General features: G+C 35.2%; 1 protein-coding gene across 2 annotated transcripts; it reads right to left on the reverse strand.

The window, feature by feature from the left end:
- Positions 1-8338: 8338 nt before the first annotated feature.
- LOC18108340 (uncharacterized) lies at positions 8339-23279 on the reverse strand. 2 transcript variants are annotated; one of them, XM_024590984.2, is made up of 20 exons: positions 23086-23279; positions 22145-23001; positions 21856-22056; positions 21660-21721; positions 20646-21108; positions 19622-19822; positions 18766-19021; positions 18245-18485; positions 17975-18144; positions 17300-17875; positions 16030-16196; positions 15603-15819; positions 15297-15497; positions 14332-14448; positions 13953-14195; positions 11792-11996; positions 10887-11101; positions 10565-10716; positions 9722-9977; positions 8339-9122 (listed from the first exon to the last, which is right to left on the reverse strand). In XM_024590984.2, exons 2-20 carry the CDS (start codon positions 22978-22980, stop codon positions 8859-8861), a joined length of 5043 nt encoding a protein of 1680 aa, XP_024446752.1. In that variant the 5' UTR covers positions 22981-23001; positions 23086-23279; the 3' UTR covers positions 8339-8858. The 2 variants fall into 2 exon arrangements, 1 of the variants encoding a protein (XP_024446752.1); XR_008058179.1 differs by lacking the exon at positions 8339-9122 and adding an exon at positions 10443-10521 and having other exon boundaries at positions 9831-9977; positions 10660-10716.
- Positions 23280-26418: the final 3139 nt, after the last annotated feature.

Below are 26418 nucleotides of genomic sequence, written 5' to 3' on the forward strand. Positions count from 1 at the left end.
TTTATCTATGGTCATACCAGGTCCAAGCAGCCCGAGCCGGAATATAGATGTTGTCTTCGACCGTTGATTGATGAGTTGGCATAGTTGTGGTCCTCCAGAGCTTTGACTTATGATATATCGAGGAAACAAAATTTTCTTATGAGGGCGGCTTTGATGCGGACTATCAATGATTTTCTAGCCATGGAATACTTTCTGGTTGGAGCACGCATGGGAAACTAGCATGTACATACTACATGAAAAACAATAAGGCATTCACCCTAACAAACGAAGCTAAAGCTTCTTTTTTTCTGTCACCATCGTTACTTGCCACATAATCACAGGTACAGAAAGAACATAAAAGATTTCTTTGTTGGCAGAGTTGAAAAGGATGTTGCATCCCCGCGTCTTTCTGGTGAAGAATTGCATGATGTTGTATCAGAGTACAGTGACATTATATTTGGTCTCCAATCAGGTAAGCAGAAGTTTCCTGGTTTTGGTTTGACCCATAATTGGTTAAAGCAAAGTATCTTTTGAGAGCTTTCTTATTGGAAGACCAATCTTCTCCGCCATAACCTTGATGTCATGCACATTGAAAAGAACATGTTTGAGAACATTTTCAACATCGTCATGGATGTGAAGGGGAAGACAAAGGACAACATCAAGGCTAGATTGAATGTAGCTTTGTTCTGTAACCGTAAAAATATGGAGTTGGTTTGTGATGAGTCACGAGTCACAAAACCAAGAGCAAGTTTCGTATTAGAGAAAAATGCACAACTACTAGTCTACAAATGGCTTAAGAGTCTGCGTTTTCTCGATGGACATGCCTCGAACATATCAAGGCTGATTAATATGGAGGAATGCAGATTGTATGGAATGAAGAGTCATGACTGCCACGTGTTTATGCAAACACTCATCCCATTAGCTTTTTGTGATTTGTTGTCAAATGGGATATGGGATGCACTCATGGAGATCAGTCATTTCTTTAGAGATTTATGCTCCAGCAAGTTGAATGTTGATCACATTGAGAGGCTTGAAACGAATATCGTCGAGACACTATGAAAACTTGAGATGATATTCCCTCCATCATTTTTTGACTCAATAGAGCATCTCCTCATACATCTACCGTTCGACGCAAAAGTTGGAGGACCGGTCCAGTATAGATGGATGTACCCATTCGAAAGGTTAGATATTACAGTTGCAATGTAATTCATATATAAAAGTATTTTCTTTGTTTTCTTTACTGAAAATATTTGATTAATTCAATGAAGGTACTTGTTCAATCTCAAGAAAAAGGTTAAGAACAAGGTGCATGTTGAGGCTTCGATATGTGAGGGCTATATTGTTGAGGAGATCTCAACATTTCTCTCGTACTATTTCAAACCTCATTTGAGAACGAGAATCAATCGCGTTCCACGACAAGATGATGGCGGTGAAGTGTCTTCCAGTGGGAACTTGTCAATACTCTCCAATCCTGGATGACCCACACCTAAAAATGTTGTAAGAGGAACATATTTGTCAGAAATAGAGTTCAAACAAGCACATAATTATGTTCTATTTAACTGTGATGAGCTAAGACCTTTTATTCAATAAGTGTATATATGTGTAATACTAATTAAACTTTGTCAATAATATACTGCTAATTATATATTGTTATATAATACACTCATTACCACTTACAGGGAATATCGACAATATATGTTGTCTAATAACTCACAGCTGACTGAATCCCAAATCTTTCAATTACAAGATGAACAATTTGCCACATGGTTCAGAACACATGTAAGCACTATCACAAACTCATTCTCACATGAAAAATTATTGTATGCATGTCATTACGTGATTCTCGTTTACTGTTCATTGATGTACATTATATACAAGGTTTATCAAATGAGAAAAAGTGTTGCTAAGTCATCATCTTCACTAAGCCTGGGCCCTGAAAGAAAAGTTAAGTGCTACAACGGGTATTTTGTCAATGGATATGTTTTTCATACTGAAGAATATGGGCATGGAAGAAAGACATATAACAACGGTGTTTATGTTAAGGGATCGACTAGTAGTGAGTTAGAAGTTGACTCCTACGGTAGAGTAGAAGAGGTCGTCGAACTGCAATATCATAGCGGGCAGAATAGAGTGTTTTTATTCAAATGCTATTGGTATGACACGACTGATAGAGAAATCAGAGTTGATCCACACTATGGTCTGGTCGAAATCAACTCAAAAGCTAGACTCCGCAACATAAACGATGTCTTTGTTTTCGCAAAGCAATGAGTCAACAAGTTTATTACACATACACCCCTTCTTTTTTAAAGGATCGATCAAGAGTGAATTGGTTGTCCGTTTTAAAAACAAAACTCAGGGGTCGTGTCGAGCTTGTTCAGGATGAGAACGAAGACACAAGTGTGCGAGATGAAGTCTTTTAAGTTAGTGAGTTGGTTGAACCATATCGAGTTTCTCCTTCGATTGACTTGGAAGAAAATTCAATTTTTTGCATTTTCGATGATAGTCTTATTGATGTTGACGCAGAGGAGTTGAATGTTGTTTTGAGCTCTAGCGGACAAGCAAATGTCGATGAAGATGATGATATCCATCTTGAAGATTGTGATGAAGGTGATGACTATTCAATTAACGACGAAGAAGAAGAAAATTCAGACTAACTATCAGAATGAAGCCCTGTGTAAAACATGAAATATGTGTTGTTTAAGCATTGTTGTTATTGTTTTGTGCGATGGACAGTTTAGCAATCAAAATAATTACTTGAAATGCCACTATCATCGACATCCATACCAACGGACAAACGTACGTCGGCATTTCACAGAGAGTTGAAAAATAATTACTTGAAATGTCATTATCACCGATGTCCATGCCGACAAATTCCAATCTGTCGGTATGTTGTCGACGAGTCACTATTACCGACAACATCATCGACGGACTGTGCGAATTCCAAAGAGCGGTGCATTAAATGCATCTCTGATCGTGTCATTTTGCCGATAGAATTACCGACACACCATAAAAAATATGGAGGGTAATACAAAACATTGGTGTGAAATTCAAAAATTACCGATGGATTTTCAAAACTTCACCGACGGAAAAAATTAAAATAATATTATTTTTAATTTCCGTCGGTAAAAATGCGCTATAAATCCTTGCGACCGCCCCTTTAGTTCATTTTTTCATCTTCTCCATTCTTCACCTTTTAGTTTCAATTTTTTTCCTCTCATTTCTTCAAGACTTTTACCTGCAATCTCTAACTAGTTTTCTTCTTAATCTTCATCAAATTAAAAGGTATGTGTTTCCTCTATTTCATTTTACGTTAAAGTTTTTTTTTGTTATGTTTTTCATTTTGGTGTATTTTTATAATGTAGATGAAGTCTTGAAATAAACACATTATTAAGGTAAGCATATTTCATTCCTAAAGTCTATAGTTTTTTTTTTTTAAATTATTCAATATATTTTATTGTTGTATTGGCATAATAATTGAATAATTTGTTGAATTATAATTGTTAATGTTGAATTTACCTTAGAATAAGTAATTGAATATGTTGGAATAATTAGTAATTTTACTATATTATTGCACGATTTGTGTTTAATTATTTGCATTAATTTTAATTGTTAGTCTAGAGTTTTGTTTTGAATTTATTGAATATTTTTTATTGTTTGTATTTATATAACGATTGAATAATTTGTTGAATTGTAATTGTTAATGTTGAATTTACCTTAGAATAAGTAATTGAATATGTTGGAATAATTAGTAATTTTACTACATTATTGCATGATTTGTGTTTAATTATTTGCATTAATTTTAATTGTTAGTCTAGAGTTTTTTTTTAATTTATTAAATATTTTTTATTGTTTGTATTTATATAATGATTGAATATGTTGTTAATGTTGAATTTACCTTGTAATTAGTATGAATGTTATATCTATAGATGTTATGTTATATACAATATTAGTATAGATGGAGTCAATTGGTTGTGGCTTTTGTCAATATTTGCAGGTTTGTGGATTTAGGTAGTATCCAGTATAGGGGAGGTGCTGTCGAATTTTTTTTAACATTCGAATTTAATTATATAATTATTCATATACAATTATGTAGATGCGTAGAACGAAAACCACAGCTAGTCGCTCATGTATGGTCACAGTTAGTTCTTTTAGCAGCGAGGATGACGTATCCTTAGGTGCCTCTCAAGAAGAAGCACCTATGCCACCTACGCCGTCAACCGATGGCCTCTTCCAGCGCGAGTTCACAGCGCAGAGGTGGCGTGCCTTCGCAGCAGAATCAATTCACCCGCAAGTACGAGGCACAGTGGAAGGACGACCTTTCAATGTAAGTTTGTTAAGGTTTTAGTTTTTTCTTTTAAATTATAACATAATTTATGAACAACTAATAAATAATTCATTAATTTATTTTATTTTTAGGTTCACAAACATTGAGGCTACCCGAGTAATATCATCGGCGTTTAAATTGTTGATAGAGATTCCATTATTTCAATGGAGTCAGGTGTCCAGACATCCTGAATGGATACCAGAAAATCGATGCATGGTTTAACATATTTGAGGTTGGTGTTAATTTCTAATTTCCAACTTATTTCTAATAATTTATTAATATAATTGTAAATAAATTATTATTTTTATTTATCTAATTATTTATATACAGCACAAATTCACCTGGGACAGGGCGCATGACAAAGTTGTGAGTAGGGTGTGGGAAAATCACGCGGCAAATAGGTAACATCGAAAACAATACAAGATTTGTTTGAAGGGATTTCGAGGCTGGAACGACGTGGCAGTTTGGAGAGATTTCGAACCGATATACATCCCGAAAGATATATGGCCACACTATCTTGAGCACGTGATATCTGAGCGATTCACACAACGCTCATAGTCCGGTGCTAGCAACCAAAATTGGCCAATTCATGGCTCGGTGACAACGCACACTGGCAGCTCCGTTCTGTTTGCTGCACATGCAAAATGGGTGGTAAGATTAATTTAAATAAAATATATCATTAAATTAATTTGTTGTTAATTAATCTTTTTTCATTATAGGTTATGTCTCTTGGACGTGAGCCGAGCCTGATGGAGCTATTCGTGGAGACGCACGTGCGGAGTCAAGACCGCCAAAAGGGGGCACAACAGTTCGTTGACAACCATTCTTAACACTTCGTGGTATGTTTGTTCAACTATTTTATTTTGTAAGTTATTATTTTTATTGAATTGAATATGATGATTACTTTTTTTTTATTTTCAGGAGACCTATAATAGCCGGTTGAGGGAGAGATATGGGGACGATCCTTTGACCCATCCGAAATTCGATTCGGATTTATGGATGGAGGTTGGATCGTCTGGTGGATCTGATAAAAATCAGGTTTACAGGCTCTCTAACAATACGACCGAGAACTTGCGGGCGGCCCATAGTGTTTCAACCGTTGGGAGCTCGCAATCAGTATCGAGCACCCAACTAAAGAGTTCGTGGCCTTGCAGCAACACATGGCTCAGCTCACTGAAAAATACAACCACCTATCAACGGAGTATGCACAACTCAAAGCGGAACATGCACAACAAAAAACGGAGTATGCACAACAAAAGGCGGATCATGAACAGCTTCGCGAAATGGTCATGAGCATGGCATCACAGAGTGGTGATACATGTTCGCCTCATCCTTTTTGGCTGTATAACCACCAGCCTCCTCATTCTCCTCCTCCTCCTCCAGCTCCACCTTTATATTAATTTGTAATAAATATTATTTACCTTTAATAGTTCATTTAATAGTTTTTTTAAAACACATTTCAGTTTGTAATGAATATTATTTAACTTTATTTTTTTTTGCTTTTGATGTTTAATAAAAATTTTATTTGCATAATTGATTTTTATTACCATTAATTTATATAATTTTATGTTATGTATTCTAAATAATTTTTTAAAAACATATTTAAAAATAATCACAGAGGGTTTTACCAATGGAATATATTCGTCGGCATTTGACAGTAGCTTCCATAGTCATCAACAACTTTACAAACAGATATATTTGGTTGGTATTTCACACTCACCGACAACTTTACCGACGCACTTAATCCGTCGGTATTTGACAGTACCTGCCACAATGATTGACGAATGTACAGACGGATATCTTCTGTCGATATTTCAAACACTCACCGACAACTTTACCGACGATATGTATCCGTCGGTATATCACACTATCACCGACGGGATAAATCCGTCGGTATATTTCAAGCGGGAAAATTTTTTTTTGCGCGCAATTTTTGTCTGTAAAACCATCGGCAAATGTTTTTTTTATGTTGCCGGCCGATATAGCGATGGATGGTGGTATTACAGACGGACGTATTCTGTCGGTAAGGACGTCGGTAAAAATAAATTACCAAAAACTCTTAATCACATACCGACGGAATATTTCCGTCGGTAAAACTGTGAAATCTTGTAGTGAAAGAAATAAAATAAATTGAAAAAGACCATGAAATGGAGAAAAAGATCAAATTACAAATAGATTTAAAATCGTAGGGATTAATTATTTATTTTCAAAGCTATTTCCAATAGCATCAAATTCTGATTTGAACTTTCTTTCCCCTTTCCATATCATAGTTTGCAACATTAACTGGAAAGTCCTACGTTCACATGCACACTGCCTCGTGTATACTATGAATGGATAAAAGTCTCTGCAATGTCAATGGTGACGAGCAGGCAGAAAAGTGAATAAAGGGTGATAAAAAGCAAAGAATTCTATGAAAGAAACTTTAATCTCGAAAGTTTTTTCTAGCAATTTGATCACTAATTCAATATATTCAACGGAAGATATTGTAATTGACGTCAGACAATTGTGGGTGTATCGCTTTGTAATTTCCAGTTCATCAATAATTTCTCCCCCCTTTCCATATTTTCCACTGAAAAGACAACGGAAAAGTGTCTGTGAGAGACTCACCAAATTTCCGTAACGGAGGGCCAACTTTGACGAAGAGACTGAGAAGACTATGGATCAGTACCCGTAACAACCACGGAACAAGTCAAACAAGTGTGGTGTGTAGTTTTAGTTGGTTAGATTTTAAATTTGTTTTTTTAGAGATTATTAGTTTGAGTTTTATAAATTTTAGAATCACTGAAAACTTATATAATCGTTAATTTTAGAGCCCGTGAGATTAGTTGAGGTGTGTATAAACTAGTTCGGACACCCACATTAATAATTAAAAAAAAAATATTATCCTTCAAAGAGGTTGGTTAAGTTCTTATGAATCCATTTTTCTGAAGTTCTGTTGGATCTTGTACAGACTTAGATTGTTGTTAAAAGTAGTTCGAAGAGGGAAAGCTGGAGTTGATGTGAATATCTTATCTACTGCAATGGTAAAAATTAAATTATTCTCCATGTATTCTAAACAAAAATGCTAATTAATTTTTTATCATATATATTTGTGAACTCATTTTCTTCCCCTTTTCATTTTTATATCTGATTTTCTAATTTTTGGTTTGCTTAGTTATATTATTATCATGTATGGACTTAATAAATTAATCACATTATAACGTAGTCTCTCATTGTATGTTTGGTTCTATTTATTAATTCATTGAGCTGTGAAAAACTCATCACTTTATCATTTCAATCTTTTCAACTATATATAGTGTGTGTATTAGCTGATCTGATGCAAGTTATTAAGAGTAGGTTTTTGTCTATACTCTAAGCTGATATACCCAACACCCTTTCATGCGGGCTATGACATGTATATATTTAAAAAAAAAAATTCAGGTTAACCCGAGTCACCGTGTATAACCTGGAATCCGGCTCCTTAACCGAGTTAATCCCAGGTTACTTTTGATAGCTATGATTACGAGGACACATATCTGGAGAAAGAGGGTTGGTGATGAATTATATCCTTTTTCCACCGTAGCATAGTCACTGGATCCTTGAATCTACCATGGGTATTGGGTTTAGGGCAATAAAACTGCAGTAGATAGGTTGGCTTGGTTTCAGATTAGGCTCAGCCCAAAGAAAAGGACTGGGATCCTGTTCTTCGGCTGATGAGCTTGCTTGAATTGAACTCGTGAAGTGGAGAAGACCATGCTCCTGGGGTGCTCGCGAAGTTCTGGAAAATTGTTTTAATAGGACAACGAAACATTGCCTTAGAAGTATCTATCAATAAATCCAACAAATCTGCTCTGTTTTGGAATCTGGATATACTCATGCATGTGATGGGATGGCATGCACTCCAAGAACAGATAAAATGCTTGTCAAGTTCAGGGAATATGCTTGCAGTAAGCAAACTCATCTTTAGGTCAGTTTTTTTTTTTTTTTTTTAGTTCTAATAAAATTATGTTTAGGTTTAAGATAGTGTCTTGACAGCACAGACATTGGAATGGGAGATTGCAAAACAGAGCTAGTTGTAATGAAGATTATGGCTATGTGTTTCTATACAAATTGACGATCCAGTTCTTTGAACAAAAGTAGACAAAGAAAGATGGTGCAAAGATTGAATGGGGTGTCTAATATCTGCCATTGGAGACTAAGGAGAAGAGGACCTAGCTTTTCTTAGCTTTGTCCTGTTATTTTTGTTTATCCTACGCAGCGAGTATACATAATGGCTAAATGAGCTGATCTACAACGAATTCCTCGTTAAATTACTCTCTGTAACTGACAGAGGGCCAAAAAATGGCATGCTTCACATATACACCAATAAAAAAAATCATAGACGACTATGCAACCTCTGTTAGACAATCTATGACGGACCGGGGAGACGCTCTCCCCTTTGGAGATGAAACAACAGCTGACGCTCTCCCCTTTGGAGATGAAACAACAGCTGCCTGTTGGAAGTGACGACATAGCCAGAAGATTGCTTAACTGCAATTCCATTCTGAGGTTTGGTGTTCAAAGAGAAGAACGATTATCACACGGAAATTCCTGCTGTATTTTCCTTCAGTCTCCTCTCAGCTGCTAGAGCAGCAGCCACGGATGGGGGCAGATGTCTTAGGTTTTCAGTTGGCTTTCCATCACTTTCTGGTACAGTGGATGGCACTGTTGCGAATAGGGACTCAACATCCTTAAGGGTTAACAAAGGCTGATCCTGATTCTTCGTGTTCCCACTTATGAATGAACTGGTGCTTCTACTTCTGTTCAGTTTATATATGCTCTCTTCCACGGTGTCTTTAACCTAATAAGATCATAGAAGAAAAGGGAGAAATTTTGTTAGAACACATAGAGACTATAAAGCAGAAATTCTAACAGATGAAATGAATTTTCAAAGTTTCGGACAACAAGCAAACTAGAAAGCATGAGATCGAAGAATTACACACGTGCACAACACAAAAAGGAATGAGATTGAAGAATTGTTAATAGAAACCCTCACGCTAGTCCTTAAAGAGTTCGTGCATGCTCCTTTTCATAGCATCAAATCCTAATATAATCACTAAAGAAGGGAGTGTACATTTAAATTCTGAAACAAATATAAAAGGCTCCATTCGAGCAACAATCGGATGGTTGACATGATAAGGATTATTATAAGTCTAATCTAATTACATATAGAAATTGCATGGATAAATGGAGAGCTAAATAGAAATGTAAATTATTTAAAAAAGGAACTCAAACAAATAGTCCCAAAATACCCCATGCTATTTTCAGTGTGGTGAGGTTATGTATCTCAAATGCATGTCTACTATATGCAATGTTCAAAAGAGAAAAAACACAAGTGTATAGCATCCAAAATTAGTTTAACAAAAAACAAAAAAAAACAGAAAAGGAAAAGGAGCATACTATAAATCGATGGACTAATGTCCTCTGTTCCTGCCCAATTCGGTGCACCCGGCTGACTGCTTGAGCCTCAGCTGCTGGATTGAGCAGTGGCTCCACAAGAACAACATGCTGTGCTTCTAAGAGATTGAGTCCATTGGCTCCATGCTGGATTAAGAGCAGCAACACTTGAATAGATTTTGTCTCTTGTTGTTGTCTATGAGTTCTTTTGGGACTGCTATTCTGCGCTCTGAATTCACTGATGGCAACATGTGATTTCCTGCATTTATGAAGTCACAACCAAAAGACATGATAAAAAATAAGTTGAAGTCTACAAATAGCTCAATCAACATTAAAATACCTGAAACGCACTTCTAACAGTATTTTTGGCACTGGGAAACAAAGAGGTATGCATACATTCAAACTCTTAAACTTCGCACAATACCAATTTTTACAGAACACCAAGTGTTGATCTACTATAATTGGATCTCTCTCTTCCCTCCCCAAGGTTAAATTACAAGATTTCAATATTTGCACAAATTATGCAAGGCAGTTATTTTTCATCCCCAATCTCCTTTTATTTTGTTCGTGATATCATTAGTATTCATCAACCTAATTTGTGCACTTTGCTTGTATAAGAATGCTGAAAACAGAAGGAACCACTTTTCTTGGATGATGTGGTTTCTTGATAATTTTGTTTGAGTTACCAAATTAAGAGGAATTTAACAACAATCTTTTGGCAAACCTGAAAAGCAAAATGAAAATTCTCCTGGATGGCATAGCCTTTTCTTTTGGCCCATCAAGGTCCATGAAGATCAGTTGAACTACAAAAAAAACATAAATAAGATGATCAAGAGATCTATCTACCTTCCTCCTTTCATCCGGATATAGGTGATTTCATTAGCATTGAGAGCATGCTCTAACACATCAAGGACATCATTCCAACTTGAGAATACGAGAACCTTTGCTTTAGGATCTGAAGACTTTATCCACAAGATTCTTCTAGTGACTGCTTCAACCTTTATGGTGCCAAAAAAGGAAGTGAACAAGGTTTATGCTCTGGGAAAAGGAGAAATACCTCGTATATAAATGCAAACAGTAACATGCTGTCTTAAGTGCACTATGTGCATGTTCCAAGACTATAAATTTGAATTTAAATTTGCTCAAGGCTTTAGATTAGGAAGTAAACCTTTGTTCCATATGAACCTTGAACAGCCAAAGACGCCTCAGTTTTTTCACAGCCTTGAATTGCATCCAGCATAGCAGAACTACAAGATTTGTCCCGTCTATCATCGGCATACGCAATATTCCCAAAATCAGTATGCTGCCGACATGTTGGGCACATTACCCATTTACGTTGGAACCTGTTATCATGCATTTTTCGCTCAGTCATTGCAAAGAAACCTGCAAGAAAAAAGCATGAAATGAAAATTAAATGGTGCTTAACCAGGGTGAAATATTTCATATGAGAGGAATCAACAGGTAATAAAGTCAACTCCAACATACTTAAGATGGTTGAGGACATCAAAGAGACAAGCAAGCATGCATGTCTGAGTACATGCATGCAAGCAATCATGTGCATCGCGCTCACACACACATGAAAGGGAGAAGTCTGAGGAACTGGTGGATCAAGGATGCTAGGACAAAGTATTCATCAACTGTGAATGCAGTTGACCCATCATATCAAGGTAGAAAAATTGCCATGGTCTCTCCTAACTTTTAAGTGACAAAATGCAGATATAGGAAGCAGGATTATCAATATGTTGTGCGACAATTAGGAGAAAAAGTAGTCTTTTATAAGATGGTTTCTTATCATGCATTGGCTTTTGCACGTACTATTACTGGCTTAGAAGGTCGGATGCCCAGTTTTAGCTGGATCCAGACTCCATATGTAGGATTGTTTGGTTTGTTCTGTTTGGGATGCCTATTGGGTCATTTACTTCTTTTTATCAATGTTTGTTGTATTAAATTCACACGAGAGAGCCAGTTCTAAAGTCGGTAAACTGAATGTTTGTTGTTCTAACACCATAATTATTTCATGAATGGATTTTAGGAAGTTGAAGAATCATGAAATGGAAAACAGTTAAAACTCACATTTACAGCAAGTGACGTGCCCGCATGGGAAAACCATCTTTTGATTGTTTAGCTTCTCTTGACAGATAGGGCATGCTTCCTCATCATCTTTTGGCAAATATTCACTTATCTTCTCTGTTGTCATTGGCACGGCAGCCATTTCTTCAGTTAATGAGGAATTATTTGAACTTTCAGATGTTGGTTTCTGTTTTGACTGTACCAAACCCTGAAAGTAAATCAGATAGTAAGATCAATGATGAAAAAGATATATTTTATTCATATACATACAGTAACAGAAAAGGAATTGAGTGACAAATGTCACCCAGCCAAGGTTTATTAACAATTATGCTGGCTAAAAAACCAAAGGTGTAAACACTTACAATATGATGAGGAGTGCACTAAATTAGCTGAACAATTTAAAAGTATCACTTAGAAAAGGCTAACAAACAAAAGGCAAAGAGTAAGGCAGTAACCAGCATTTCTTTATCTTCAAACTCTTTCTTTCTCAAAACAAGAAAACTAAAAAATATTTCAAAAGAAAAATAAAAGAAATTAGAACCAAATCGTTGCCTTAGGAAATGCTTTTAGACTTTGTTTTTGTTTTATATCAGTATGACATAATTGATAGTTCATAGTGCTTCAACCGAAAGCCAGATCACAGCCATTTTTGAAAAGAATCACCAATAAGGCTATATATGAATGTTAAATAATTAAAAGATGTGGACAAAGACTTTAGAAGCTAAGGTCATGTTTTCACGTTTACTTTTAGAAAATAGTTTTATGGTTCCCATATCTAGTTTTTCGCATTTATCCTAACAACATTTCTCTATGGAAAATTAAGGAAACATGTTCCAAAATTAGAAAATCTTATTTGGCTTACATTAGAAACAATAAAAGAATAGACACAAAATTCAGCAAACCAAACAAGTCCCAAAGGAGCACTTGGAAAAACAACTTTTTTGTGTTTTTCAGTTTTCTAAAAAACTACAGAAGAGTGTTTCCAAGAAAATAATTTTTAGTTTGAATTAGTAAATGTTAGAGAATAATATAAATCATATCTTGGGACCTCACCTAATAGCTTAAGCTTTTGGGTTGAAATGGTTCTTTGACGTGGTATTAGAGCCTTGATGACCAAGCGGTCACGAGTTCGAATCTCACCATCCCCATTTATTTGTTAAAAATTAAGCACAAGGTAATGTGAGTCTGTGCAAGTTTCAAGCCCAAAGGGCTTTCACTTGAGGGGGTGTGTTAGAGAATAATATAAATCATATCTTGGGACCTCACCTCACAACTTAAGCTTTTGGGTTGAGATGGTTCTTTGACAATAAACAAATTTTTTTTTCTAGAAAACTAAAAAATATTCCACAAATAAACATGATACATTTTTTATTCGTTATTTTGTAAGTTTCATGGGAGATGAGAAATGATGGATTTACAAATGAAAGTAGAGACAGAGACTTGTGGTCATGAAAATTCAAGCAAACTTCATCGGAAGATTTTACCTACAAAAAATCACTTAAAAAGAAAAGGCAATAAAGGAGACAAATTTTATCAATTTAATTTGGGAGAGAAGGTAAAAAAAAAATCTGCACAAAAACATCAACCTATTTGTGCAACATAGAAACATAATTTAGAGAAACAAAAAAAGTTCTAATCAAAATCCAAGACATTGAAGGAAGGGTATCGACTCCTATTAAAAATACCATCTCTCTTTTCTGGTGGTGAATAATGACATATAGTTAACACATAAAGGCAAATAACAATCTTGGAGTATGAGTTTTGTCTCACCATTTTTTTGAGGGAAAAACAAAAGAGGAAAAATACTCACATTGATATTGTTGTAGTGTTGTTGTGCATGTGTGTGTGGAGTAGTAGTAGTGGTAGTAGGTAAAACATATTAATGGAAAATCTCATTCCCATGAAAATCTCATTCCCATCAATATCACAAAATGCTTCAGTTTTAGTTTTTCCATAGGAATAGGACTAACTTTGATGGTTTAGGCTTATAAAAAAATTCACAACATTGGCATACAATAATAACCTCTTTTAGAAAGATGAATTCATAGAAAGTCAAACGAGAAAGAGAATAGCATTAAAGCACCTTAAAGTATCAAAGAAAGCACCAAATAATAGCATATGTCAATTACTTTAAATATAAAAATTTACAAGGCTATGCTGGTACCTTCAGATAACGAAGTTTCCCCTTTGTATGAGACAGCAAGTTCAAGGACATGAACTTTTCATTAGAGTGTAGCACGCTAGCAGACTCTAATTCATCTTCACCCAAAGCATCCATAGACGTATCATTCTCATTTTCTCTTAAGTGCAAACGTGCTGTTGCCATCTTAAGTTCATCATGAGCACGAAGAAGTTGAGCTTGAGCAACTGCCAAGGACCTTGCATGTCCATACTCCTTCCTCATTCCCTAGATGAAATAGAAAGAATGCCAGTTTTAAAATGCTTGCATTCAATATTATTAATGATTTGTTCATTCAATACAGTCCTAGTGTAGAAGTTTCCACAACAAAAAGAAAAAGAAAAAAAGAATCGATCAAGCATACCTCCAGAATGTGTATCTGCAGGCTGGCAGCAGACACAGCTTCATTTTCTAACTGGGCCTTGCAATAGCTCTTTATAACTCCAAGAATAACCTCCAATTCAGATGGCGATTTTGAAACCTATCAATAACAAGGGAATATATAGTAATTATTTGTGCTTGTTTCAGCATCACGTTATTTTCCCACAATAGAATTTGACAATACTAATTCCTGAAGTGCTTGCACCGAAAACTAAGATTATCAGTTGCCCCATATGTGTAAAATCTAATTGTGTTAACATAGAAGTAGCGCATACTATTGAACCCATCTGTCCACTATATATGACATGATTCTGCAGCCCATTTGTGAGCATCAGTTTTAGTAAATGTGATTAGGAGCGTGGAATGTACTAGAATATCCTTTCCATCCATTAACTTAAAGCTCTGGGTTGGACTTTGTAATAAAGACAGACTGGCAACAAAGATCAGTTGCTGGATTACACTGCCTATTCCTCATTTTAACAATTATGAGGGACTGATTAGGCATCATGAAAGTGACCTGATAGATGACAAAAACAAATATTTGATGACTTTTACAATACTTAGGACAGAGTTTCACTCGTTATCCAGTAAGTTTAATTCTTAAGCTACTGCCCCTCCCTGCATGTGCTGTGCCCCAAGGATTATAAAGAGGGGGGTCTAAAAACAACCTAGCTCACCACCACTGGTGATTAAAATTTGGCATTGCTAAAATGAGATGAGCAGCCTATCTGTTGACTTGTGCTTTGCAAGCTCCAATCAAGTGATAAGAGTCTTAAAAATTATACAGCCATATATGCTGGAGTAAGATTCATAGGCTAGTTCACATAAGAACAGCCATTCAGTCTGACAACCATGTCCATTGACGGATGGCCACGAGGAATCTCCAGAATTAAACATCTGGTAGATGAAAGATGGTTTAGTTTGACCTATTGAGGTAAGGAAACTTACCATCACTGTTTCTCCAGTCTTTCTTTTCTTCGATTCTTCATTAAAATCACTAGATGGCAGTAAATTTTTCTTTTGGCGGTCTAAATTCCAGTAGTAACGATTTCTCTCTGAGTTCCTTTTTTGCAGATTCACTGCCTCTTCAGCAGATGTAATAATGCCTCCATGTAATTTGTTAAGACGAAATAACCTTGCCTCATGTTCCTGACAAACAAATATAAAAATGTGATCACAGTGAATCCCCTCTCCCCCTTCTTCAACGTACTAAATAGTCAAACATCAAAGTAAACAGGCAGTTGACTAACATACCTGAAATGATTCCTCCAATTCACAATGAACACATGTGGGACCATCGTCAATAGCTTGGCATATTCGACAATGTCTCACACGTTCAATATCCTCTTCCTTCGGGTTCGCCATTGTTTGATCAATTTCCAAAATTCGATCAAGTAATGTTTGTCTAGAAGCTTCCAATTGATCTAAATGTGTGTGGATGTGGTACTTCAGACCAGTAATGCTTCGTAAACTGAAGTGAGATCAGTATTAGTAAACTACCATAATTAGAATTGATATCCGGACCAAGACTGCATACCAGTCAAAGGTTTTCTAACTTAGCTTTGAAGTTCAATGGGGAGTATAAGTTGGCAAAAATACAAAGCAATTACATATTATGATCAAAGAAGTTGAAATAGAATGATATATTTATTCATTGCTCATATTTTAGACAATCACTAACCGTGATGCAATTCTTGATGATCTCGAATTGTTTAGAGTTCCTGAGACAGCCTCTTCAATCTTTCTTATCAGCTCACCTGTGGAATCCTTGTTCTGTTCTGCATGATTGAGAGCATCCAACCACCAAACTGTATGTAGATTTTTTCTCTCACCAAATGCATTACAAACCTTCAAAAGAATTATAATCTTGCTTAAGACCGAAAGACTGAAAACAAATAAGAAATGCAGAAAAAATAGACAATTTCTAGTTATGCCACCCCTTAGAATATGATAATCAATTCCTATGAAATAAATGTTCCATCTTTGTTTTAGATTTTTTAAATGAAAACAGTAATGAAGTTGTGGTCATCAACCGTAACAATGTTATACTCACCTTTGACATAGCACACTAGAACATACTGAAAAGCAGCCATTCTGCTTGCAGACCAATGAAAAGTCTGGTTCAAATGACTAAGTAATACCCCACTCACCCAAATAGATGACAGAGGGTTCAACTACCAGAAATAACAGATTAGGGCCTATTTTTGTGTGAGAAAATACTAACATGCAAGAAAACCTGGTAGACAATGGCAAACAGCATGGGTTTGAGTTAGAATCCTTGAGTTAGAATCCTAAACACTGAATTATGAAATACCATCATGAAAGGGAATTCCTATTATTCTCTTTGAAGGGGAATGGGTTTGAGGTGGGATTCTTTAAGGGATCATAAAAGCAGGCTGTTAAAGATTTGCTTCTCCTATATCAGTGTCTAATTTGTGTAGGAACCAGCTCGAATCAGAGTAGTGTTTGTGGGCAGAGAATGTGAGAACTGGTAGAAAACAATTCCTACTGACCAAAAACGCAGAGAACATCTACATCTTGATGAAGTCCAATGAGCATAGGTTTCTGCTAATGAAATTTGTGAGTGGGGTGAGGTTCCTGAAGTTGTATATATCTATACTGAAACAAATACAGCCCTTCACTTTGGCTAATTATACAGATTTGGATTGGCTGCAATATAATCCAGCGTGAGGCCATCATGGAGGTTTAGTGTTGCATGAGCTAATTTTTATACACATCTATATAGTTTATCTGATTATTCAATAAAAAAAGGATTTCTAGATCAAATATATGTAGTCGTGAAATATAAATGTGCCATGTTGTCAACTCTACATTCAATGAAATAACCACATCCAGATATACAGATAATTTATGTAAACACGGCTCTATTTATGACATAACATTGCATTATGAGAAAGTTTATATCATGTTCCAAAATGGAGGAAACATACCTGTGTGTATGATTTGTTAAAGTCAAGCTGAGCTGCAGAAAGTTTTGAACTAAACACAGACAAGTATTTCTGTTTGAAGTTCTCACACGCTGTTCTCAAATATTGAGTACTGAAGGATGTGGATGACATGTCATGATTATTGTTGCCTTTTTTATTACCAACTGAGCAATTTTCTGATAGGTCCAGTGAATTCCCAGCATCAATGGTGAAATCTGAATCTTCACCACTAGCTTTTTGTTTCTTTGCATCATTTAGATCACATGTTTCAGATTTGTTTATCTTGGAAGCCTTTTCAGAGTTTCCATGCAACTGTTGTCCATTAGATGGGACTTCTGTTGAGTGGTCCATAACCAATGCAAGTATATCAGCAAGGTTGTGATGGATGTGAATATTCAATAAAGGATCTAGGCGGAAATCTTCAAGGTGTTCTTCAGATAGCGCCAGCGCTTCTTTGTACAATGATACTGCTTGAGGAAAGTTTTGCTCAAGTATTGCTATCCCCGCAAGGGCATTTAAAGCAACAACTAACTTCCTCAAAGCTTCCTCCCCCTCTATCTTCATCTTACCTACAAGAACCTATAGAAGGTCTCTATGAATAAAAAAAAATGAAGGAAAAAAAAACAACCACTAAAAATTGTTGGAAATTTGATGAACTCTTTTTAGTATTTAAACCACCATCAATATTTCCTCCATAGTCATGGGGGATTGTTGCAGGGAGCGAAGCCCAGAACTTCCTACTTGCGGGTGGCAGCAAGCTTGGCGAAGCTTCAAGAGCGAGTTGAGTAGCTTCGCCGCTTCTGCATGGGTTATCAAAGGATCTGTTGAGGCATCAGTTGATACACAACCTGGTTGAAATAAGCATGAAGATATTATAGATATGATATTATTAATACTATGTGCTTCTAAGTGATTTCAAGATGAAGATGCAGGATGACCATTAACAACCTGGGACCTTTCTTTTGACAACATCATCTTTAAAACTTCCAATAACTTCTCGAGCATAACTCACACAGGTTTCATGTTGCATCTGGTAAAAGTGTTTTTCAATTGCTGAAAAGGTGAGCCAAGAGACACACTCTTCCTGCGGTGGTAGTTGTAACTCATCAGCAACATGTATTTTAGAGGAGCGCCACATGATTTGTTTGAAGAATTTATGTGTAAATTCCATAGCATCTGCATCTCTCCTCTGTAAATATGAAGATGCAAACTTAAGAAGATCACTCAAAACAAAGATATCTGCAACTCAAAGTAGACTTGATACAACAACTCAAGGACTACAATCAAAGAAGCTCATGGAGTTAAAGAATCAACAGCGAGTAGTAAAATGGGGATGAGACTTTGAAAAGAACTGTTTGATTTCTCATCCGTATGTTTTCTTAGATGTTAAATAATGCAAAAAAGGGCATGTCTTAATACTCACAACCATAAAGTCACTAGCAAGCACTTGATTTTCAAGAATGTCATACCTCATATGGATCCCTTATAACATCAATCCACCACCTAGAAACATTGAAGGGACTTGCTTTCAAGAATCTTAGAAGTCCATATAAGTCATCAAGTTTACGTTGTATAGGAGTCCCAGTAATACACCAACGATGTTTAGTTGACAATCGAAGAGCCATTTCAGTGGCAGCTGCAGCATTACTCTCCACCATTTGAGCCTCATCCAAGCAAACCCTCCACCAAAATATTCTTGTTAGAATAGTTGGGGTAACAGGGTACCTACAACAATATGGCAAGTAGTCATACTCATATACTCGGTCCAAAGAGCACAGCTCTTACCTACCAAGAGCACACCCCCACCCCCCCTGAAATTGTTTTTTAGTGTGTGTTTGGGAACGCGGTGCAAACCGCGTTCCTTCAAATTTTGAAACTTTTTTTTTTTGCTTAAAATAAAAAAAAATTATGTTTTTAGATCGTTTTGATGTGCTAATGTCAAAAATGATTTTTTAAAAATGAAAAAACTTCATTTTGATGCATTTCTAAGCGAAAAGCACTTCGAACTGTCACTACTACCACAATCCCAAACACACCATCTTGAAGAAAGTTCAAATCTTTAAAACTTCAATAGACTACTAAAAAACGAATTCAATCTAGCAATACCATAGCAGACGTCGATGCAAAATACCATTTGTAAGACATATGTAACAACTAAACTTCAACCACAATTGCAAGCTACAGATAAAAATTTTGTAGAAAGATATAATCTAAGCTCTAAAACATTTGTGCAAATTCACCCCATTCTAAAACACAAGCAGCAAATATTGAGAAAAAATAAAGGTCACTTTATCAAAAAACAACAACTACAGAGTTTGTAAGAACCTCTTCTGGAATCTCAGGATGTGCCTATCACCTCCATGCCTATCAGAGTCATGCAAGAGGTCCTCTTTAAGCACATCATATGTTGTCAATACAATGTCAGCGTTGACAAGTTGACCAATATCTACTACAAATGTATTTGAAAGAGATGTATCTCGTACGCCTTCATACACATAAGTTTTTAAGGAACCTGGACGTGTATGCCTAAAAAAAGATAACAATTACCTAGTCAGTCCTACAATCTTGCTGCATCAGAAAAAAATGTACAAGACCACAATTCAATAAATTTCCAAATGAAAATGAAATTTTCCGCATCAAATATTCACTCCATATGCAGTAGGTAACAGATTCTTGAGTCTTCACCTAAAAGAAGTGAACAGTTTATAAAATACAGAACACGCAGCCCATAGCTATCAATTTAGATTCCAATCTTGAATCAGATGCTAATACACAAGTTTGTGAATCCAGACATAAATAAGTAAAGTTTGTCTACTAATCTGACTTAAATGTGCACTTATGTACTTGAAAGCAAAAACACACAGGTTAGACTACCATAGGGACAGAGTTAAATCTTTTGTTTAAAATTTAAAAAATCTCATAACTACAGCTCATGACCAGCACTGGATTTACATGTCTCAGTAAATCTGTAGCAAATAGATATTCAAGTTCTATTTTCTCATGGGACCTGGGAGTAATGTGGCACTTGGTTCAAGATTGAAATGTCATTAACATATAGCTAATAGCAAGGAAAAATCATGTCACCAGCTCAATAGTGCCAAAAAGTCAGTACACCCCTTCATGTTGAAAAATGATCACTTGCATTGTCAATGTGATTAGTAAAGCCTGATATTTCTATTTCTTCCTCAGCCCAAAGAAATTATGGTGAAATAATGAACGAAGAAAAGAAAGAAGAAAAGCTCACATCCATATATATGATAAGCTAAGAATTTGGCAGCCAGTGCAATAAAACATGAAGGAATGCTGAAATTTGCAAAGTGCACCAAAAGAACACAGTAAGAAGTTCTACCGTGTGATTTCAGAATGCCATTGAGGCAATATAGGAGCTGGACAGACTATAAGAGTGGCACCAGTAGCTATGGGAGTGTCAGCCACTTCTATGAGTTCAGAGCACATCTGGCAAACATGCTCCCCATCCCTCTCAACATAGCTTATTGTAGTCTTGTTTCTGTGCTTTTGTTCATCATCCACTGACATCTTCTTTTTCCCTCTAGGTGAATAACCAACACAATCTGCATGTTGCCAAGCATCACAAATGTCACACTGTACCCAAAGTCCTCTATATTTATAGCTATCACTCACAGCTCCGCAAACACACTCAACTCGCTCCCTTTTCAATCTTTTAAGATTAATCTTTTGATTCCCGGTATTTTGCCACGTGGGAGCAACAACTGAACCATCATCAGATGTAGACTTCCGATGAGCAAGTATGCAAGCAAGCAACTCAACTGTTTTCCCCAAACCCATCTCATCTGCGGTAGAAATAAATGATCAAAGTCAATAGACTAACATCATATCATGCAAGTGCTGACACAATTCTTAGAAATCTGTTTCATTTCCTTTTCTTCTAATGATGTCGAGCATAAGTCTTAGCTTGACAATATATTGTTGTCAGTTTTTTTTCTAGAAGGATCGTTGTCACATTTTCAAATAATAACAATTGTAATATTTGGGTTAATTACACCTCAGCAAGAATTAGGAAGAAAATGCTCAAGCAGAAACCAATCTTTAGCATAATCTTTGCAGAAACCATTCTTTAGAATATTCTTTCCTGAACCTCTCTCTCTAGGAAAGCCAGTGTAAGATTTATTATTTTGGAAAAACCACTTCAAGAAGAGTCAGAAACTAGGGAAAAGGGAGCTCATGTAATTCTCCACCCTTAAAACATTCATGGTCCTCATTCAGGAAGGATCAATCTAACAAGAAGTTGACTAGACTCAGAATAAAATATAGGCAAAAAAAGATCACAAGCGTATTACAAAAGATTTGACATATGTAGGTAAAGTTATAGCAATGGACTTACCAGCAAGAATTCCACCAGAGACATAAGGTGGAGAAAACTCAGGATGGAACGAAACATTGCCACTGTAGACAATTTATAATAAAAGTCAGAGCTTAAGCGAGTGACATACAAACAGAGACACAACACAAACACAAAGGGCGTAGGCCTCTGCAATTTTGTCCCCTTCACTACCCATGCTGATTTAAAAACATCATACCTGAAAGGATTATAGAACATTTTTGAACATGTGTCGAGAAAATCCACGGGCATACATAAAGGAGAAAAGAACTGGCTTCTTTCCTTTACACTCGAACTTTCACCTTTCTCTTGCTGTACCATCCAGTGAGCAGCACGACGCTGATATGGTCTCAAAGTGGGGAGCAAGTCAGGCAGGTCATCTTCAAGCATAGGATCCGATCTGCACAAAAAGATGCATAAGTGATCCAAGTCTGGAATGTGCAGTACATCATGAATCATTACGCTCTATAGAAAGAACAGGCACTCACTTTGACGGCTTAATGGCTTCATATAACCCAGCAACATCAAACTGGGCACGTTTCCCAGAGTTGGAAGTATCATCTCCTATCTCTGCAGCCATGTTGACTTCCATTTCTGTTGACTTAGCATGTCTATATCTAGCCTCTGAAGTCATCACTTCTGGACGTAACCAAGCCATAACATTCATCATGCTCTTCTTCCATATTTGTCTGGTACTTTCAAGAAGTGATTCACAAGCATCAAAAGCTTTCTCAAGTATTTCAACCCTCATCCTCAGGGGCGTCATCTTCTCTGAGAAATCAACCCCCAGAACTGGCCTCAAAGTCAAAAACTCCATATTTGTCAAGTGAACAAGACCAGTAATACCCTCATCAGGTCCATCAAAACTCCCTGAAAAAATCACCGATTCCACCTCCCTATCCTCCTCCACCATGGATTTCTCAATCAATTCCAAAGATATATCACTAGAAGAAAACACAGGCCAATGTCCTAACTTAATGCGAGAAAGAACAGACTGCTTGACATTGGACACACGAAACCTCAAAGAATACTTAGAGTCGTGATAAAAACCATCAGTTACTCGAAAACTAGAATACTCTTGTCTTAAATTCAAACCATGTAAAACAAGTTCAGAAGCATCACGGTGGTGATTCGAAGCCCAACTATTCCGTTCAACTTCGACAAAATAAGGCTGTTCATCAATACCAACTAACTCTGTTGGCTGAGCATCACTGGATGATGCTTTCCTCTGATTCTTCAATTCAGCAGAAGCAGAAGCAGCTGCATTGTTTTGTATAATTAACCCACCCGAGCGGTGAGGACGGGCTTGCTTCCTTCTACCCATCACTCCAACCAACCAACCAAACTAATATAGAAACAACCAATTCATGAAAGTGTAATCACAGAAAAGCAAAACACAAAGTTCGATAAATAAAACTTTAAAACTTACTGAATTGTCGTTGTTTCCTTTAAACAGATTCAGTAGGAGCCATACACAATCTGAATCTGATGAACCACAACATTAATCAATCAAACTGTAATATTTAAGGCATACGTCTCCCTCTCCTCTCCTCTCTCTTTACTCGAATCAAAAAACAGAGTCAGAGAGAGAGGCCGAGCCTTGCCTTGCCTTGCCTTCTGTTCTTTCTCGAGATAAATCATCACGCGCGAGTTTATTTATATATATGGGAACTAGCCGACATGTCGTTTAGAAAAGTCAGTAACCTTGCAAAATTACTTTTCTACCCATCAATAAAATAACACTACTCACTGTACTACTTGCCGTTTCCTTTCTTGCTTTGTCTTTTTTTGGCAAATTGTAAAACAAATACGAGGATGTACGGATTATTTAGGAAAGTGGTATAGATTATGTTTTACAGTGTTTTTTTATTTTAAAATATATTAAAATGATTTTAATTTTAATTTTTAAAATTTATTTTTAATATTAATATTTTAAAATAATAAAAAATTAATTTTAAAAAAAAATCATATTTTATCTAATGATGTTTTGATGCCCCGTAATCTCTTCGTATGACAGGCAATATATATATACTAGTTATATGACCCGCGCGATGTCGCGAGTCAATTTTTTTACATAAAAAAAATTAAAAAATATTAAAATCTAAATGTGTTAGGTTTTTTTGCAAAGCTATACCCAAGAGTCTCGGGTTTGGCTGCAACATCTGACCTAAGAGTGATATTTATAATAATAATAACAATATTAAACTTGCATGACCTAAGTTTAAATGGGTCTAGCTGCAATACCAGACCCAATAGTCTTGGATGTGGGTCTGGCTGCAAAGTCGTGTCATAAAAGTGTGATAATTAAATAGATTAATTAAAAAGAAAAAAACAAAGAAAAAAAACCAACAGGAAGAAAAAAACTAATGAAGAAAAAAAAATCCGAATTAACTGAGTTAACCAGTCAAACCTGAGATCCGTGTCATGAAAGTCTGATAACTAAATAGAAAAAAATTTAATATCAACAAACTAAATAAAAAAATTAATTAAAAAGAAAAAAAAGAAGGCATCAACCTTTTCACCGTGGACTGCACTGTGCAGTCCACCGTGAAAGGCATCAAAAGAAAAAAAAAAGCAAAAATAAATAAAAATAAAGGCATCAGCCTTTTCACCGTGGACTGCATACAATAGAAAAAGATAAAATCGGAAGAACAAAAATAATGAGGAAAAAGAAAAACAATCTGAATCAACTGAGTTAACCCACCAAATCAGGTTAACCCGTTACACTTGGGATTCGTGTCATGAAAGTGTGATAGCTAAATAGAAAAAGATTTAAATAAAAACAGGAAAAAAAAACAAAACAAAATAAAAACAAAAAAAAAAGACACTCAGCGTTTCATTATGCAGTGTACAGTGAAACACTGAGCACTTTTAATATATGTTATAATTATATATAAGTAAAAAAAAGATTAATTAAAAAGGACAAAGTAAAGAGAAAAAAAAACCTATAGGAAGAAAAAAATTAATGAAGAAAAAGAAAAAAAAAAGAATCAACTGGGTTAACTCGTCAAACCTGGGATTAATGTCATGAAAGTCTGATAATTAAACAGAAAAAAATTAATATTAAAAAACTAAATTAAAAAAATAATATAAAAAAAAGATAAAAAAAACTAAAGGCATCAGTTTTTTCACTGTGGACTGCACTGTGCAGTCCACAGTGAAAGGCTTAAAAAGAAAAAGAAAGAAAAAACAAAGGCATACGCCACGGGTTATTTTTTTTCCTTGCATAAAAAACTTCAAAAAATGCTAAGATCTAAGAGTGTTAGGTCTTTCAGCAAAGATATACCCAAGAGTCTTTGGTCTAGCTGCAACGTTTGACTCAAGAGTAATATTTATAATATTAATAATAATATTAAACTTACATGACTCAAGTTTAATTGAGTCTAGTTGCAACAGCGGACTCAATAGCCTTGGATGTGGCTCTGGCTGCAAGGTCGTGTCATAAAAGTATGATAATTAAATAGATTAATTAAAAAGAAAAAAACAAAGAAAAAAACTAACAGGAAGAAAAAACTAATGAAGAAAAAGAAAAAGAAAATCTGAATTAACTGGGTTAACCCTTCAAACCAGGTTAACTCGTCAAACCTGAGATTCGCGTCATGAAAGTTTGATAACTAAATAGAAAAAAAAAATTACGGGTTAACCCAAAATTAACTGGGTTAACCTGTCAAGCCCGGGAGACGTGTCATGAAAGTCTGATAATTAAATAGAAAGAAATTTAACATTAACAAACTAAACTAAATAAAAAAAATTAATTAAAAAGAGAAAAAAAAATTCGGGTTAACTCGCCAAACCAGGTTAACCCGTCAAATTCAGGATCTGTGTCATGAAAGTCTGATAACTAAATAAAATAAAATTTAACATTAACAAACTAAATTAAACAAAACAAAATTCATTAAAAAAAACACAAAGAAAAAAGCCAAAAAAGAAAACCATAAATGCATAAAAAAAAGGAAAAAGAACGAAAAAAAATAAAAACAAAAAAAAGAGCAATTTATAATTATAATATAATATAATATAATATAATATAATAATAATAATATAATAATTATAATAATTATTATATTATTATTATAATATATAAGTGAATGAAAATAAAAAGCGTGGGAAGCTACAGTGTTTTTCCACGTCTTTCAGAGTATTACTTAATATGAGGCATGAATCAAATACCCATGGAACAAATTTTATAAATACTATTACTCTTCTAATTTTTTCAATGGAGTCTCGTCCTTCCTTCCGTTTAATTACATTAGGTTTCATTGAAAAACAAATTAACAAAAGCATTAATAAAATATTGTAGCCATATTCTCATTATTCATTAAAATAGTAAAGTTATATTTTTATTCTTAACAAAAAAAATTGATAAAACTTGCAATTAAGGATAGAATTGTTTTTTCCAAATGATACATTACTCATTGCAAAATTAAGTGGGGAAAAATTGATCATGAGGCTTTTTTTTTATCACAATAAAATAACTATTTTTCTCTTAAAAACAAAAAATAAATGTTATGCTTTCGATGAAGATTCTTTAGTCTTTTCAAAACAAGTTACACAGTTAAATTATGATCATACCTTTAGAGTGTGTTTGGTATTGTGGTAGCTTTTGTGGTTGCGGTTTGTAAAAAGCAGTTTCATAAAAAGTACTTTTTGTGAGGTTGATTTTTAAAAAAATTGGTGTTTGGTAAAAACTGTGGTTGAAGTTGTGGTTTTAAAAAAAGCAGTTTTAGGTGTTTGGTTACAAAACTGTGGTTCAACAATTGTG

The sequence above is a fragment of the Populus trichocarpa genome, chromosome 19 (genome assembly GCF_000002775.5).
Source record: "Populus trichocarpa isolate Nisqually-1 chromosome 19, P.trichocarpa_v4.1, whole genome shotgun sequence".
NCBI lineage: Eukaryota > Viridiplantae > Streptophyta > Magnoliopsida > Malpighiales > Salicaceae > Populus > Populus trichocarpa.

Bases quoted from the DNA above. Each gene is read 5' to 3' on its own strand.
- LOC18108340 (XM_024590984.2), bottom strand. From the start codon at position 22,980: ATGGGTAGAAGGAAGCAAGCCCGTCCTCACCGCTCGGGTGGGTTAATT. The intron at 22,057-22,144 runs GTGAGTGCCTGT...CTTTTTGTGCAG, and splicing joins GAAGCCATTAAGCCGTCAAA to ATCGGATCCTATGCTTGAAG. The intron at 9,123-9,721 runs GTATGCTCCTTT...TGATCTTATTAG, and splicing joins CATTAGTCCATCGATTTATA to GTTAAAGACACCGTGGAAGA.